General features: G+C 37.1%; 1 protein-coding gene across 2 annotated transcripts in view; it reads right to left on the bottom strand.

Moving 5' to 3' along the window:
- The window catches only part of FAM114A1 (family with sequence similarity 114 member A1), a 41,243-nt gene that overhangs the window by 22,311 nt on the left and 2,093 nt on the right, over positions 1–16,839 (bottom strand). For both annotated transcript variants that reach the window (XM_074904653.1, XM_074904654.1), the window contains exons 2-7: positions 15,557–15,906; positions 14,119–14,206; positions 4,733–4,846; positions 4,511–4,608; positions 2,327–2,461; positions 412–564 (exon numbers count right to left, since the gene is read on the bottom strand). In XM_074904653.1, the coding sequence (XP_074760754.1) occupies positions 412–564; positions 2,327–2,461; positions 4,511–4,608; positions 4,733–4,846; positions 14,119–14,206; positions 15,557–15,898 (930 nt within the window). In that variant the 5' untranslated portion in view covers positions 15,899–15,906. The remainder of the gene's footprint in view (positions 1–411; positions 565–2,326; positions 2,462–4,510; positions 4,609–4,732; positions 4,847–14,118; positions 14,207–15,556; positions 15,907–16,839) is intronic.

Raw genomic sequence — 16,839 nt, 5'->3', positions numbered from 1 at the left:
AGAGACATTTGTATACTTCCAGTAATAATATCTTGGGGTAGTTTTATGTAACTTTAAAAACTAACACAATAAGGAAGGCTTAGGAATTGAGTAGGTAATCTGGAATTCATTTGAATTCACGAGCCTCCAAGTGCAGTAGGTCTGGAATTACTGAACATATCGGTGCCTGATACAAAACCAGAAGACTTCAACTTCCTTGCAAATTCTGAAAAGACATCTGCATAATGTCACAAGCTGGAAAATACACACCATATATGGTCCTAACAGAAATAACTTTCACTTATACAATCCAGCTTCCTCTGAAGTTGATGGGAAACTTATGGTTCATTCCACATGCATCTGCAAAGTGAAATTAATGTAAAGATAAATTTTTTATCAACCATTTTGATTTATGCTGTCTGCATACTGTACCTGAGCTTCACTTTCATTTGACAGGATTTCCAGAGCTTCAAGATGAGACAAACCTTGGAATTCATCAAAAAGTAGTCCATAATGTGCGGTTCTTTCAACTGTAACTTGCTGGGCCCGCCTCTGTTTCTCTTTTTCTTTAGCTTCTCTCAACAGCTGCAAAAATATACATAATTCTTGTTGTTTATTGGTAGTGCTGTAGGTACGACAGATTTTATTACTTTCTGCTTGTCTAGGAAATAGTAATAAAATTTGGGACTATATCACACCTGTAGAGCTGAAATTTTAGAGCTGAAATATCTAACTTCTTTTTTGATAAATGTTTTTAATAAAATATTTAAATAGCACTCTAAGTGTGGTTTTCCCAATGGTAATTGATAACCATCTTTTTTTTAAAAACAATGAACAAACAAATAATTTTGCTTATGTTCTCAACTATTATACGTTATCCATAGCTGCTTAGGTCAGCTATGGATACTGTATAATAAATTTAACTACCACTTAAAATGAAAGAAAAATAAAAAGGACTATTTCATACACAGCCTTAAAGGGTCATGCAATCCATTCCACAGACCACAAAATGGGAAGAATATTATTTTCACAACCTGCCTACCTACTTGCATAAATAATGCACCTACATAAATATGTCCTATAAAATATTTTTAGCCTTCATAAGGTATGACTTTTACTAAAGGTGAGGTAGAACTGCACTCCATATACTTGGGGATATTTTGGAGTGATCTTCTCATACACATCTATTAGTGTATAAAAAGGACAGAATAGTGTACAGAATAGGGTCTTCTATTCCTTCCTTCTATTTCCAGGAAGGAATGGCCTCTCATATTAATTTCCTACAGTAAAGCTGATAAATACTTCTGAACTACATCTTAAGTAACACATATACCTCTGAATACAGAAGAACTCTCACCACTTACACTATTCCATCATTCAAAATTCCTACGGTATTATTTTCAGTTATTTATTTGTTACAAAAGACATGATGGTAGATTTTTCAGTCTCCACATTCAAAAGATCACTCACAAAGTTTTACATATGAATTACTGAAAAGGAAGCACTGTGTTATGCGACCCACAAGAACTGATTTATGTCACTTTGCCTCAGATTTTATGGTGTGAATTCACGCATATTCTTTAGGAAGTTTTTCTCTAAAGCTCATTTTAACCCTGTGGGCCTTAACAAGAGTTACTTGCTTTTGGCCTACAGTATCAGTCTGCTCACATTTACAATGACAAACACTAAAGATGAAACATCTCATTAAAAGAAAAATACCTTACTTCTCTTTACAAGGAAGTAAACATGTAGTTAAATTAAACTTTTTTTCAATGTCTATTGATTTCCATAGCCTCCCTCCTCTCAGTGTCTGGAGAGCTAACATAATTTTGTACTGACAGCACTTACTCTTCTGTTTTTATCATGTCTCCAAACTTCTGAACATATGAGCCATGAGTGTAAAAGGGTACCATTAGTTTAGATGGACACGATGATATAAATTTTCACAGCTTTAATTCCTAGTGAAACATATGTCATGTTCCAGTATCACTCATTTCCACGAAGATTTGTATAGTGATGTTTACGTGGGAAGATAACTATCTACAGCTGTAACAAAAACACCAACAATTTGATTCTGTCTCCAGAGAGTAATGATTTATCACCACACATATATTAACTTATTAAAATCAGCTATTGCACATGTGATTATGCAGAAAAGATGATTTTACATTATCTTTTGTGGTTCTGTGAAGAAAAATAAAGTGGAGCAAATATAAAGCATAATATTTATTTCCATAAGCCTAGCCAATATCTACCACAATAAATAAAGCCTCTCCCTGAGGCATCTTAAATTCTGGAAAAAGGATCTGAAACTGCATTAACAGAGCTGTATTTAAATAAATCCAACCTGAGATAGAGAAACTGTTCTTGCCATCAGTGTTTTGGTTCTCTTAAATCCAGGATCGCTTTCTGCAAGGACATTCATGGTTGTCTTCCCAATAAATTCCAAAGCATCTAAGCCTCCAGATAATACACTTTTCCCCTGTATAAAACAATGCAATGTGGTTATTTTCTTTCCACTTCATGCTAATATGAACTGTAAAGAGTACTGATTTTGCTGACACCATCTTTGAACATTCAGGTTCCTAGATTTTCTATGCTTTAACAAACAACAGAATTGATACATTTATAAAATTATGTTACTTTGTTCTGAATACATTTTCAGAAAGAAACAATGAACTATAAAAATATTTCTAGTTAGTTAAAAGACTCACACCAGAAGAAATGTAACATCTGTTGCCAATGAAAAGATTATGAATAATACCACTTTAATTTCATCCAAAGTGTCATCTAGTCCATAGGAACATATTTTAGACATGAATAACATGGAGCCAAAGTCCATAATGAATAGGATTACCCTGCCTTTCCTAACTGATTTCTAAAATTTTAACAGTTGTGATGACTCTGGAACTGCCAACAGAAACACAGTTGTTTTTCCTGTGTCTTCATACAAGAAAGATGGATAGGGACTTTTTACAAGGGCATGTAGTGACAGGACAAGGGGTAATGGTTTTAAACTGAAAGAAGGTAGATTTAGATTAGATATTAGGAAGAAATTCTTTACTGTGAGGGTGGTGAGACACTGGCACAGGTTGCCCAGCGAAGTTGTGGCTGCCCCCTCCCTGGCAGTGTTCAAGGCCAGGTTGGACGGGGCTTTGAGCAACCTGGTCTAGTGGAAGGTGTCCCTGCCCATGGCAGGGGGGGTGGAACTAGATGATCTTTAAGGTCCCTTCCAACTAAAAGCATTCCATGATTCATACTAGCATTAGCCATCACTGACAATTTTTCATGTACACTGAAGAACAATTTTCACTGGCTAAAGATTTCCATTTCAATCTGGATTATGCATCTGTCAGATACTCAAATGCTGATGTAGCCTGATATATAATGGAAAAATCTACCAAAATCTCAAATGGCATTACAGGTAACTCAGACATTAAGTTATTCTTTTGTTGACATTCGTCACTGTGGCATAGTAGCCTCTCTAGGTTTTCATTGTTTCTCTTATTGCAAATCTTATATGACACTCAGGTAATCATACTGATGTCCAGCTCTCACAAACCATATGTTGCTCCAGATTCTATAGCAACAGTCTTAGGAATAATCTACAGGAATCTCCCTCTGCTCCAAAAATCTTTGATATTAAGAGTGATGAGGCAGTCAGAATGATCTGAATATGCACTAAACAAGAATTGCCACTTTGTAAAACATCCTCAATGGGGAGTTAGTCTTCTACGCTTTTTTAGCCAATGCTTAAAGTCTCTTACAATTTCAAGGGTAACACCATACAGAAAAGCTCAGAGGAAAACATTTGCTATGACAACAGTGTGTAAAAATTATTGGGGAAGAAGATGATGCAAGAATTTATTTGGAAATGGCATAGTACAGGATTTTGCAAAAGCTGAAACACAGAAAAACAAAAGGATAAAGTGCACAAAGATAACTAGAAAAGGATAAAGTGCACACACAAAAATACATTGAGGGTGTAATATGAAAGAACCATGGACAAAAGATTTTGCCTCACTGCATCTGCAATCAGACCACCATCTGGGCAAGCTAATATGAAATAAGAGACAAGATACAGAGGTGCAGGTAAGGGCCAGGGACTAACAATACAGAGTTTAGTAGAAGTCTTAATATAAGTAAATGGAGTATTTTCTTACTTTATCTGCCTTAAAAAAAGATAACAAATCTTATCATACTTCCTCTGAAAGGACTTAACTGTAAAAAAACCTAGATGATGGTACCATAACTATAAAAAAAGATTTCCCAAGAATTTGCAGAATTTTACATAGTTTAGAAGACCATATATTTCATTGAAACTGGTGCCAAAGTAGTAAGCGACTTAGTTGTGTTCGAATTCTTTTTTTTTGTAATTTGATGCAGTTATTTTACCATGAGACTCTAAACAGACCTACAACAGAACTGTCTTTACAAAGATCTACAACTTAACAAATGTGACCTACAGTGAACTTGCATCTAAAAATAATGAAAAATAACTAGAGCAGAGAAGCCAGCTAAAGTGACTCACTGTGTTCTGTACAGCATTAGTGATAGCTGACAACATGCCACGAGATCCAGATGAAGGAATATTCTCAGAAGAGCTTTGGTCCAGAGAATCTTCTGCTTCTAACGAAAGAAAATAAGCAAGCTACAGCATACTTCCAACTGTACAAGTAAAAAATTACTTATAAATTGGACTAATTTGGCAGTGTCAAAGAGTTTTGTTCAATCTCAGTGAACTTGAGCTTACGTATAATTAGTGTTTCAGCTGCAGGAGGCTCTGCTGTTTCCGAAGATGTAGAACTTGTGTTATGAATTCCTAGGGTAGTTCCTGCTTTTTCCTTCACTGCTGTTATCCCATGACCTGCAGCAGAACTGTATTTTAGATTATATGATTTGAAAACTTATTACTAACAGTCCATAGTATTCTTATACTCCATGAATAATGACAATCAGAATAACTATTAAACTTACCTCAACTGCTTATTTTTTTTCTTGGTTAACAATTCACTTGTTCTACTACATCCAGTATATTTACTCACTAGAAATTATAAAGCTAAAGTATAATACAAATGACACTGGATCTGAAATGTGAAACAACAACAAAAGTTTAGTTACCTGCTTTTAAAAATGCTAAATATTCTATTACAATCTGTTTAAACAGAAATTGATGGTTCTCCTAATGCCATAGGGTTTGGTCTCATCTAGTTTTCAGATGTCTAGAACAATTAACCCAGAACTAATGGAGTGTGGATGACTGCAGGGCTGAGGTAAGAGAACTGTTCTTTAGTGCTGCATAGGTGCTATGTTAGGTAAGTATTTCGGGAATACTGATGAAGTCCTCAAAGTTATTTCAGGATTTAAGCTACTCAGTTGCTCACCTGAAGTCAAATTCTGAAGTGAGTCTCCTCAAAGGTGCTATTTAAATATACTTTGTTAAGTCTGTTGGTGTCAGATGACACAGACAGAATTATTGTTTCAGTGGCAGATGATCTACAGAGATTTTACCACCTTTACCTGACACATATGTAGTGACTCCCTAACTCTATGTTCTATTAAATGTAAATAATATTTTAATGTAAAGAATATGTGTTATTAGTGTTTTTATCTGAATAATTTTGACAGAATGGGATTACTTTGCTGCTTTTCTACACAGAGTTTATTTACACTAGCAGATCACATGGACTGGTAATATCCTGCTATAGGATAGAGGGGGATTGCCTGGTAGTCAGCAAAAGCTTCCTAATCTGTATCAGCTGTAGTTGAAAAACACTGCCCTTAAAATAGACTACCCTCAAATTGTCTGCCTATTCTGCTTCTGGATATATCCACAAGTATGTTCATGATATGCTTCTCTCATCACAAATGAGGTAGCACATCTTCTTTAGCTGGAAGTTTCTGCACACCAGCTGAGATGCAATAAGTAAACAACCAACCAGGTGAGCAATACTTCTTTCCAACACAAAATGAAATGGCTTCAGTGACTCTATTTGAATTTTTCTTGCACAGTACACCATTAGTGCATCTCACGTGAAGCTCATAACTAGTAGCAGGAAAATACGGGGTGCTTTTACTATCTGCCTAACTATTTATGAGAGTATTAATGACAATTTCATACTTCTTTGCTTTGTTATCTTAAACTGAACTGTGAATAGATAAATGATTTCAGAAAAGGCATTCATACAGATGCAGAGGCAGATACCTAGATATCTAAGGCATAACAATTAACTAAACATTGTCTATACTTTCCCACAATTGTGTGCACTTTCTATTAGAGAAGTTCGAAGCATCTTTTCTATTAACTACAGCAAAATAGCCTATAATTTGCCAGCGCTCTGCAGTGTTCTGGATAAACATATACATATGTATGTGTGTGTGTGGTCATACAAATATACTTTTGAACACCTCATTAAAGAAACATGCAGCAAAACTATGTGAACTGGAGTAGGAAGAAGGAAGCTTAGATTTACAAGTCTACGATTTCCAGATGGGTTGCACATCAGGTGCTCTGTGGATTCAGTAATAAATATACTCTAGAAAACGTATGTGAAGCAGCACTACTGAGGGTATCTGGAGCTAAACAAAAAGAACAGATGTCCCCTAAGAACAGTAACAAGTAATTTTCTATATGAGAGCATAAGCTGCATGGGCTCCTGATGTTTTACACCAAAACAGAGAGACCAGGCAGGTAAATGCTTTTACGTGTCTAAAGAAAATATGACCTTTGTTTATTGTATTTCGTGTCTTACAAAAAGTAGCAGTATGCCCATCTGTACAGGACATACCATTTTGCAAAATCTGTTCCAACGCAGACACTGGAAAGCAGCATACTACTTTGTCTAATCCCAATCTCCTGCCCATTTTAATTGGTTCGATGAAAATATTAGCATGAATAGATTCTGGAGTCACTTAGTTACTCTACAGATTCCCATGACTCACTTAAATAAGGCAGCATTTTCAGGGCGTAGTTACATGCACTAGAATGATAAGAAAGTATTTCAGGTCAGCTAGGAGTGGTTTTGCTGAACTAAGCTGTATGTAGCACACATGTTTGACTACAACAACAAAACCAGACAAGATCAGAAGACCACAGCTGAGGCACATCAACACTGCTAGATACACATACATGCACAAACATGACAGAAGCACATGTTGCTTTGGAAATGAAAAGGATTATTTGTAATTTCAAAAGTCACAGAAATAAAAGAAGTTATGGGAGATGAGCCTACATATTAAAGGTGCATTGGTTCTGTTAAACTGGGTGTGGTAATGCACAGAGCTGACATTGTAAATTTAGAACACCTCTGATGCCTCTATTTACTCATCTCTAACAGCAGAGATATAAGAGCTATGCAGTGGGTATTGTTAATGGATGCTTTCTGAAGAAAGCATGCTTTTTTCCTGTCTTCTTGCTTTTGGTTTTCTTGCCTACATGATTTCTTTTCTTTCTATTGGCTGGCAATTTCAGCAGAATATTGTGGTTCATCTTGCTATCTGGAATCTTTCATTTGAAAAGGAAGATTTTGCAAGCAGTGCCTAAAAATGTGGCCTGCCTTTGAGTTTGCCTGATCTGCCCAAGGCCTGATTACAGTGCTCACAAATGCTTTAGTCAGATACATCCCACTTCACTTCAGGCTCTCTTATCTTCTACCTCCCAGTTTAGTAGTTTTGGATTCTCTGCAGAGCTGAAAGAAGCCAAAAGACACCTCTGAAGAGCAGTTCAGCACATCTGAAATCGAAACCATTCTCTATAGAATTCACTGTCTCTTGTCAAGTATGCCCAGGCAACTGGACTCCCCACTTCAGTGGTACAGATGAGGAGGAAATATTTGAGATTTTTGTCCCTGGCTGCCACACAGTCTGTCACCTGTGTTATACCATGGGGCATTTCTGATGAACAACTGATCAAAACTCAGCCTAGTGAGATGAATGAAGCTTCATCTGGTTCAAGCTAAAGATGAAGATCGAAGCCTTAAATTGGCATCTGACACTGACTGAGAAACTGAGGAACCTGAAGATGGCTGGAGGGAATAATTTCCCTATATAAAGAATAGGTCTGTTGAAGAGTCAGCTGTCCTCTGGTTTTGTACACTAAAAAAGTGGTACCCCACTGTGCTCACTTTGAGGCTATCCTACTGGCACTCCATTCACTTCAAGGCTTTAGAAAATTCTCCTCCTTGTAGTTAAAACAAAAACACAGGCTAGATTCTGATAATATGTATGCTGTCCGGTCTGTAAATCAGGATTAAGTCCAATTAAGCTAGTCAATGTGCCTACCCTCAGATCTCTTTATTGCAATGGTAAAAGGTTTTAATAATAGTAATAGGCATAAAGGGTGCTACACAGATTATTGGTTCTCCACCTCTTCTGAACCATAAGCCCATGTTAAAAGACATAAAGAAAGCAAATGGGACTGCCATCCCTAAAAGCATGTCCACAATTCCTCCCATCTGTTACTTGCTTTCAGTATTCTTAAAAAAGAACTGTGAAAAAGGGGTTTGCTGCTACAGCAGTTGTAAAGTGTTATTTACAAAACAGTTGACAGACCACCATGTGTATTCAGGACCAAAACCAGTTTTAATCAGCTGAATTTATAAAAAAAAAAGTCTTCTGAAGAGATTAACTGTTGTTTTTATGACCACATAAAGGTACAAGCATAACAGCCAGCCTTTGTTTTTTTTAATGTTGTTCTTTATTTCACAACAGGGAACAGTATCTAAAGAATGGAAAAGATATGCACATCATTTCAATACTTTAGTTTCACATTATCTGAAGCATTTGCACTTCCGTTCCACACAGACTTCAATTTAAGCTATGCAATGCTGATTATTACACATATCCATGTGTAATAATACCCAAGCTCGTGAACACAGTGACATCACAAGCGACACTTTGTTCTATTATACTGAGTGACAAGAAAAGGTTTTCAGCATACCAGGGAGAACTATGGGTGTCTGATATTTTTGTGTGCCATTCTACTAGATGAAGAACTAGATGAGGAATATATACAAGCACAAAATAATCAAGATAGCAGAATATTAATTACAAGCACTGCATGAGAGAGATGCATTAAGCAGCCTTAGTATGAATTTCAGAGACCATGTAAATTAAACAGCTGGGTTCTATTTTTGTTACTTTTATTGTATAAGGAGTATTGACAAATGTTAGTCTTACCATTGGCACTAGAAGTTAAAAAAAACAAACTGACCTGGTATGAAGCACATGTATACAGCATGGTAGAGAACAGAATTTGCTTGGAAATGCAGCTTGTTGGGCATCATAACTTAAGCACCTTATGAACACCATAATTCACCCATACAAAAAAATAGTGTATGAAAGGCAAGGTTTGTAGGAGAAGGTAGTAAGTCTCATTAAGCGAGCACATAGCTTAGTCAAAAAAACACCCCAAAACAGGCAAGCTTTCAAGCATACAAGCTGTTTTTAAAAATGGAAGTCATAAGGTTCAAGTACAGCCTGAAAATATATTTTGCCTCACTTAAACCCAGGGGATAAAAGGTTTGCTGTTATAGCTAAGCTGACCTAATGGCTTCTCGGTGCTGGTGTGGGAGGTTCTGCTCCTTCCATGTTTCATATCTGTCCCTTCCGCTTGCCTGGGCACTTATTGGTTCAAGGCACTGAAGAGGCAGAAAATGCATTTTTCTTTCCTCCAAAGTTATTCTTATGTCAATTTAGCTTCCTGAATGGATTACCAGGAGCTCAGCAGAGCATGCGCACTGGCATAGAGACGAAGAAGAAACATACAAGGAAAAGAGAGGTGCAGGACTGTACATTTCAGTGGCTATCTAGCCACAGATTGGCTTAGCTGCAATGGAACCCACTGTTAGAGCAGAGTTTTATCAACACTGTTACTAAAAGACTGGATGGTGTAATTGCCGATTTACTACAAAATACATTTTAGAAGAAAGAGGGTAAAATGGTGGCAATAAGTGCAACAAGTTGTGTCCTTAAATCACAGTGAGCCTACTCCCATCTCATCATCCCAGCAACTATTTCAGTGGATCTACTCCACTGTGGTTCTACAGTGGGGGGAAACCAAACTTCCTGCATCTTTTAAAAACAAAAGAAAACTCTTCACCTCATTAATGAGGCAGATTCAATAGCTTTCTTAGTGTGACATCTAGTGTCAGACACTAAAAATGGTTCAGGCAATGACTGCTACTAATCCAAAGGCATTACAGATTCTGTTGTGTAGAGGAGTATCATATCCGCCTTGTGGCGGGGACCTTGATTCAAATAATGTCAAAATCAGCTTGAAGACAACAGACATCTTCTTTAGAATACAAAACCATTGCCAAAACAATCACTGGCTATAGGTGCAGAGTTAGTTAAAGAGAGGTAAGATACAAATTATATGGAAACTACCTTATTATTAGAAACTAAAATCAGCTATGCTAAACAAATTATAGTCATGCAGTAAAAATACTAATCTGTTCGGAAGCCCCTAACCAGGATTTGAAGGATAATGAAACCGAGATCCCTGGAATCACTATTTCAGCTCAGTCTTCAAGAGAAAGGAATGTAAGAAGGAAGAACGGTCATTCACTGCAACAAAATCCCCGAGATGTGGCAGAGTCCCCACTGCTGGAGGTTTTCAAGATGTGACTGGACAAGGTACTAGATAATCTCATCTAGGCACTGCTTCCCACAAAAGCCTGGACTAGATGATCTTTTGAGGTTTCTTCCAGCTGGGATTTTTCTATGATACTATTTGATAAAAGCTGAATATATTTGGTTAGGCCTTTAGGATGCTTTCTAGTCCACCTCAGACTGCTTCTGCTATTTTTACAGAGTGTAATTTTGAAGAAAAATACAAGGAATGGTACGTATTTGTCATACTTAACCAAAGAAGCACCTGTGTTGTACAAAGATAACCACAGAGCAACAGAAAAGTCACACACTGAAGGTGTTGCTGGTAAGCCTGATTCCAAGAAAGCAGCTTTACTTACACTATTTGCTACACTGAAGGAATAAGCACCATTAAAATAGACTGGATCATGGCAAACCTATTTTCTGATGTAGAATAGGAGATGAAGCATTGATTGAACTGCTCAGATATTAAATGGAGTAACTTGAATGAGAATAATAAATATTTAATAAAAAGAAGAAAGCTTATAGAAATTCCCAATAGCTTTCTTTATTTTTCCTTCTATCTCTCACTAGGAATTATCGTACTGAAGCAGATATACAGTATACACAGTCCCACATCCTGTCTATGACAGTGACTGACAGTAAATACTTCACAGAATCAAGGATGAATTTCCATAACAAACAACCAGGAAATAAGTCCTCTATATCAGGAATATAAACTACTATCTGCTGCATTGATTTCCTGGAACAAATCTAAAATTATCTATTCAGTCTTCAAAATTACCTTGGGTTTTGTGAACAAGGAAGAATGTACATTTGATTTCTGCTTAATTCATAGTCTGTTTTATTTAATAAATTCACAGAGAAAAGTTAGATCCAAATTTATTAAGTAATATGTGAACTCCACCCTACCCTGATCCCAGGGTCAGGAAGTCTGTCTAAGTTATAGATTCCAGGAAATGGGAAGAGAAAACAGGGGAAGTACTGCTTTACATACACCTGGTTTTACGCTCTTTCCGCATTGCTCTTGGTCACTGCCAGAAACTAGATGGTAGATGGGTCTTCAGTGTGACATGGTACAACTATTTTAATGTAAAAGCAAAAGTATTTTAAAATTTTCTTTTTCCTTCTCTGCATGTGGATGCTCCTTTGCCTAGGCAACTTGACCTGTTTCAATTGTGTTCATTTTTAAATAATAATAATTCTAAAAATATATATACATGGTGATGGTATGCCTATTCAAAACAGACAACACCACACAACCTTATCAAGCCAGTGTGCCTAGACAGCAAACTCGTTAGCATATCTGCACTCTGTGAAGGTAATGATGCTGATACAGTCAGATTGTTTGTTAAGAAGCCAGTATCAATTCAGCATGAATTTTTAATGTATATGAACCAAGATGTTATATGGCCTATATAAAAATCAGATCATATAATTAAGAAGTCCATGGAAATCCACAGAGATACAATGTTCACAGCAGGTTTTATAGACAAAAGCAACAAACAGCTGTAAAAAGGTATGTCTTGTTTACTTATTAGACAGTAAGAAGGGATACAACACACATTCTTGTTTGTCTCCCAAACTTCTTCCAACAGCATTCATCATTTTCAGGCAAGCTCAGGTCAGCTGGGCAAGAAAATATCTATGGCCATACTGCTCCACAGAAAACGTATACACATCGTGACACTAAACTGATTTCTCAGGGAGGCCAAGACTTCTAAGCAACAGAAGACTGTGAGAATGCCACTGCAAGCCCGCATGAACAGTAACTGTTTGGTAACAAATAATTTTATTACTCACGCACAACATTAGAATGGCCATTTGCTAGAATACTATTTATTGCAAAAGCTAAACATAACATAAATATGGCTATCTCACAGGCAACAACTAAATGACCTGAAAGAACTCTGTTCCAAGAAACTCACTGTGTAGAGGCAACTATAAAAATGAACTGAAGAATTCATCAGCATTGCAATTCCAATTGATCAACAGTAAAATTACTTCTATGCACATATATTTTATTCTTCAGTTATTGACACTAAGTCAAATTCTTTCCAGAATGCTGTTATGTTGGTCTGAGAATGTAAGAGAGGCAAGGCTTGTGGAAGTCTGTGAAAGCAGTATCCTTTATTAGACCTACTAATAGCGTGGGGAAAAAAAATTAGCAAAATTTTCGACACAGAGGCCCTTCTTCAAGTCTGAAAGAGAAGCGCTAAGCTTTAAGGTTAAATACAAATTGAGAACATTTATGCAGTTCCACAGCTAGTTAAGCTGCCCTTGTCCCCATCAGCATATTCCATATGTTCCCATCATTTCCCATTCAGTAGCATTTGGGTGATCAAATGGTGAGCCAGATTAGGGAATTCACAAACTGATCTAGCTGAAGATTCACCTCTTATTTCATTTGTACTTTTCAAAACCAGTCCCATAAAACAGCTCCCCAAATCACTACATGAAGGCTACCATTAGCATAAGAGAAGGAATAAATAGATCGCTGGGACTGGAGAGGCCCACTCCTTTCAGTGGCAACCTTCACTTATATCAATTTAAAGACTTCTTAGAAACCCATTCTGAGTTTAATTGGATATGTTAATTGGTTGGACTGTCTGAAAGAAAAGGCAGTTATGAACTCCTGAGTGTGGGCGTTAGTGAAAAAAAGAGGGGACAGGGGAAGTTCACTCCTTCTCTGAGTAATACACAGAAATCATTGCCCATAAAACAGAGGAGGATAAGGAGAATTTTTTAGCCTTATATGGGATCATAAAACCAGTATCTCTGTTGAACCCATTATTTTTGGAAACTAGCAATTAATTTTAATTCCTAGGTTCATCTTTTGAATGTGTTTTGTGGATCCCTTATGAGAGCTGATTAGTTAACAGCTTACTACAGTTTTATGAGACATGCTTTCCCACTGGTTACTAGGTATTTTCATGCTTCACTTTCCGTCTGTGAGTTTTCGATGTGTAATGGTTAGGTTTTACCTAAAGTCTTCACAAGGACATTTGTAGTGACATACTATTGGAAATGAGAGTATAGGGAGAGGGAGTATAGGGTCCATGTTTCAATATGTTGTTCTACTCTCTAAAGTCTGGTTTTGCTAAGTGTCAGTGAAAGCTGGAATGATTTACGAGAAATTAATTCATATTGTATAGATAGAAGTCATGGTGCATAAATCACAAACATGCATGTGTACAAATCTGGGGTGGAGTGCTTTGATTTCCAAAACCATAAGCCTTTGGCTGATAGTAATTGTATCAGATTACGTATCCTTTCTGTGAAGAAGACACAATGAGGTAACTCAGTAACTTTACAAACAAGCCTAATACCTTGTCCATAATCTGACTCAAAGAAATATTTCTGTGCTTCAACAGTTTAGGGAGGTCATTCCTATTAAAAAAAAAATCATGCTTGCCAAGCATATCAGGACAAAACTGTCTATGAATCTTAAAGATACAACATTAGTATGTCCAATAACGCATTAAAATTACAATTTATTTCCATGTATTTTACTGACTGAACACTCACCCACTGTGGCAGAAGCTGATGACAGGAGAGACTTTCCCCATGTACCCCAAGCTCCCCATCTACTTGCTTTAGATGAGGAGTCTGTGGCCTGCAAGAACAAAAATATTACTCCACTGTCTAAAATTCATGTTTTCCAAAGGCAGGAGGAAACACAAAGTACCTGTCAGGCAACAAAGTCCACCGTTTAATAAATTATGATAGATTGGGTATTACATGGTGTTCAAGCTTCTGTGCACAAGAAAGCAGAATGTGAAGCTTATTTCAGATCACCTATTCGTGAAAGCACCTAAGACCTCTAGAGATATCTTTACAGATGTCCTAATATTCCTTCAGGTACCCAGTCCTATAAAGCCACACACGTTTATTAGGGCTATTATTAGGGAGAGGCAGGAACCTGTCTCCTTCCTGAGTTCTACCAGAAGCCAGAGTTAAAGCTTCTCTGCCTGAGTCTCCTCAGAGATGTAACCCAGTAGATGTGCACAGGGAACTCCTAACAACTGTACAATAAAAACAAAGCCAGAGGAAGTGCTGCTGACCTGTTACATTAATGTGTGGTAGTAAGAGATAATCAGTATTCCATATTTAAATTGTATTAAGAAACTGTTGTCTCAAGAAAGTCTCCAGTAACATATCATCCCACCACAATCAACTCAAAACCAAAAGCTGAAGTATCCCAAGACAGTTCTGCATTGTGCAGTGTACAGACCCCTGTGGAGGGGATCACTAGTGAAGGGAATAAAACAACGTGTTTTAACCTTTTCCAACTTGAGGATGCCTAAACATTTTTCAGTGGAGATGACAACATCTTCAGCTATGTCACGTGTATTGGATTTGGATGCTGTATAGACTGTAAAAACCCTTGGTTTTCTTAGTTTTCTTTTATTAACTTCTTGCAGTTACTCACAGGACTCCCAGAGGTCTGTGGATCACAAATCAGAAACTACTGGCCTAGAACAAATCAAAAACTACTGGCTGTTTCACCAAGCCTGATGAAACATACTGTGTTTTTGTAAAGTCAATGACTTGAAAATTAGCAAGTATAAGATTCAGTGCTGCATATGCAGCTTAAATTCTGTCCTTTTCTAGGTTCATACTGTAAACTGAATGAAGCAGATTTGTACAGAAAGCCAGATACAAAAATCACAGGAGTATTGTATCTATACAAAATTGACTAGATTCTTAGTAAGATTTAGGATCTGGTATAGTTTCACTGCAACCAGGCTAGAAAGACCAAATTAATACCTTACTGGCAAAGACAAATTCCACTATTCCTATTATTCAAAAGCTTGGTGTCGCAATTTAACTTATTTTATTCCCATGCAGGCTTTCTGTATGTAACTCCCTAGGCTTTTGTGAAAAAGTTATGTACATTGTACAAAATTCCGTCCTTACAAAGCAGGGAGGGGAGGGCTTTTATAGAAAAGAAAGTATTACTTACTGGACTGCTTTGTTCATGCTGTGTTTCATGAGATTCAGGTTCTGCATCAAGGCTTACAGTCTCATTACACTCAGTGGGCATATCTTCAGTTGCCTCTCCATTGGAAGGCAGACTTTCAATTATTTTTTCAGTCAAAGGGTTTTCACTACTAAATATGTCTACTTCCTGTTTATTACTGGCACTCTGAGTGGCCTGTCCATGTTCATCTTGTGAAGACTCATGCAAGATTTCAGCTTCCACGAGGTGTGGTACTGACTCATGAGGCAATACCTCATTGCTGGGCATTTCCATTACTTCAGATTTTTCTTCAGATGGGATGCCGTCACAAACATCTTCAGACATTTTCAATTCTGAATATTGAAAATAAATTAGGTCTTTTAGGTTCCATAAACATTTGAATGACTATAAAATATGCAGTGTTTACCATAAGCTATTGCTGAAAAACAACACAGCTTTGATGTAAGGCCTCCTGAAGCATGGAGCCATGTGGCACATGCATCATGCCAGCACTGGTATCACGATGGTACTCTCGATACTATATTCACCTTGCATGATCTCACTCAAGTACAAAGAGCAGCATTACTGTCTTCCAAAATACACTTTGGTGAAGGAGAAAGGATGTTCATTTGTCTGAAGAAGTCAAATACAAGCTTCCACATGGTTAATTCCTACATTCCCTATCAGATGTGTATGAAAGGCCACTGGAGAACAGGATAATCTGAGCTGGAACAGTCAAGCAGCTCTTGCTCTCCTTCTTATTTCCAGATACACAGGTTCCTATAGCCTGCTGACTGATGGAGAAGAGGATGACAAACACAGTGTGACTAAAACTGGTGATATTTATGTGTTGGAGAAGGTGCATAATTTGAGAACATGACAGGCATTTCACAGACAGGAAGCATTCATTGTTCACACCATTTCTGCATCCCTTGTCTCAAAGGCTTACTCTTTGGGGGGGTGCAATGTTTCTCACATGCTCCTAAAATTCCATCTGTGTGATTAAACTTCAGTTTTGAAGTCAAGGTAAGCTTCCATAAGATACAGTTATTGATTTTCTTTTTGGTACATTACGAATCAGTTTTCTGTTATTTACTCATCTTCCAATGTAACTTTCTTTTTCTAAGTATTTTCCACTGCTGTGCAGTCATCAGGCTAAAGATCCAGATAGGAAAATAAATGGCCATTGAGCGCGCTCTGCAGCTGATTAAGGAGCAGCACTGGCAGAGTCCAAAAGGATTACGGTACAGTGATTACTACCACTTACTTGTTGGCAACAACAGTAT

This window comes from Athene noctua, chromosome 4 (assembly GCF_965140245.1).
Source record: "Athene noctua chromosome 4, bAthNoc1.hap1.1, whole genome shotgun sequence".
Lineage (NCBI taxonomy): Eukaryota > Metazoa > Chordata > Aves > Strigiformes > Strigidae > Athene > Athene noctua.
The sequence above is the reverse complement of the archived record's forward strand: the minus strand, read 5'-3'. Positions and strand labels throughout refer to the sequence as shown.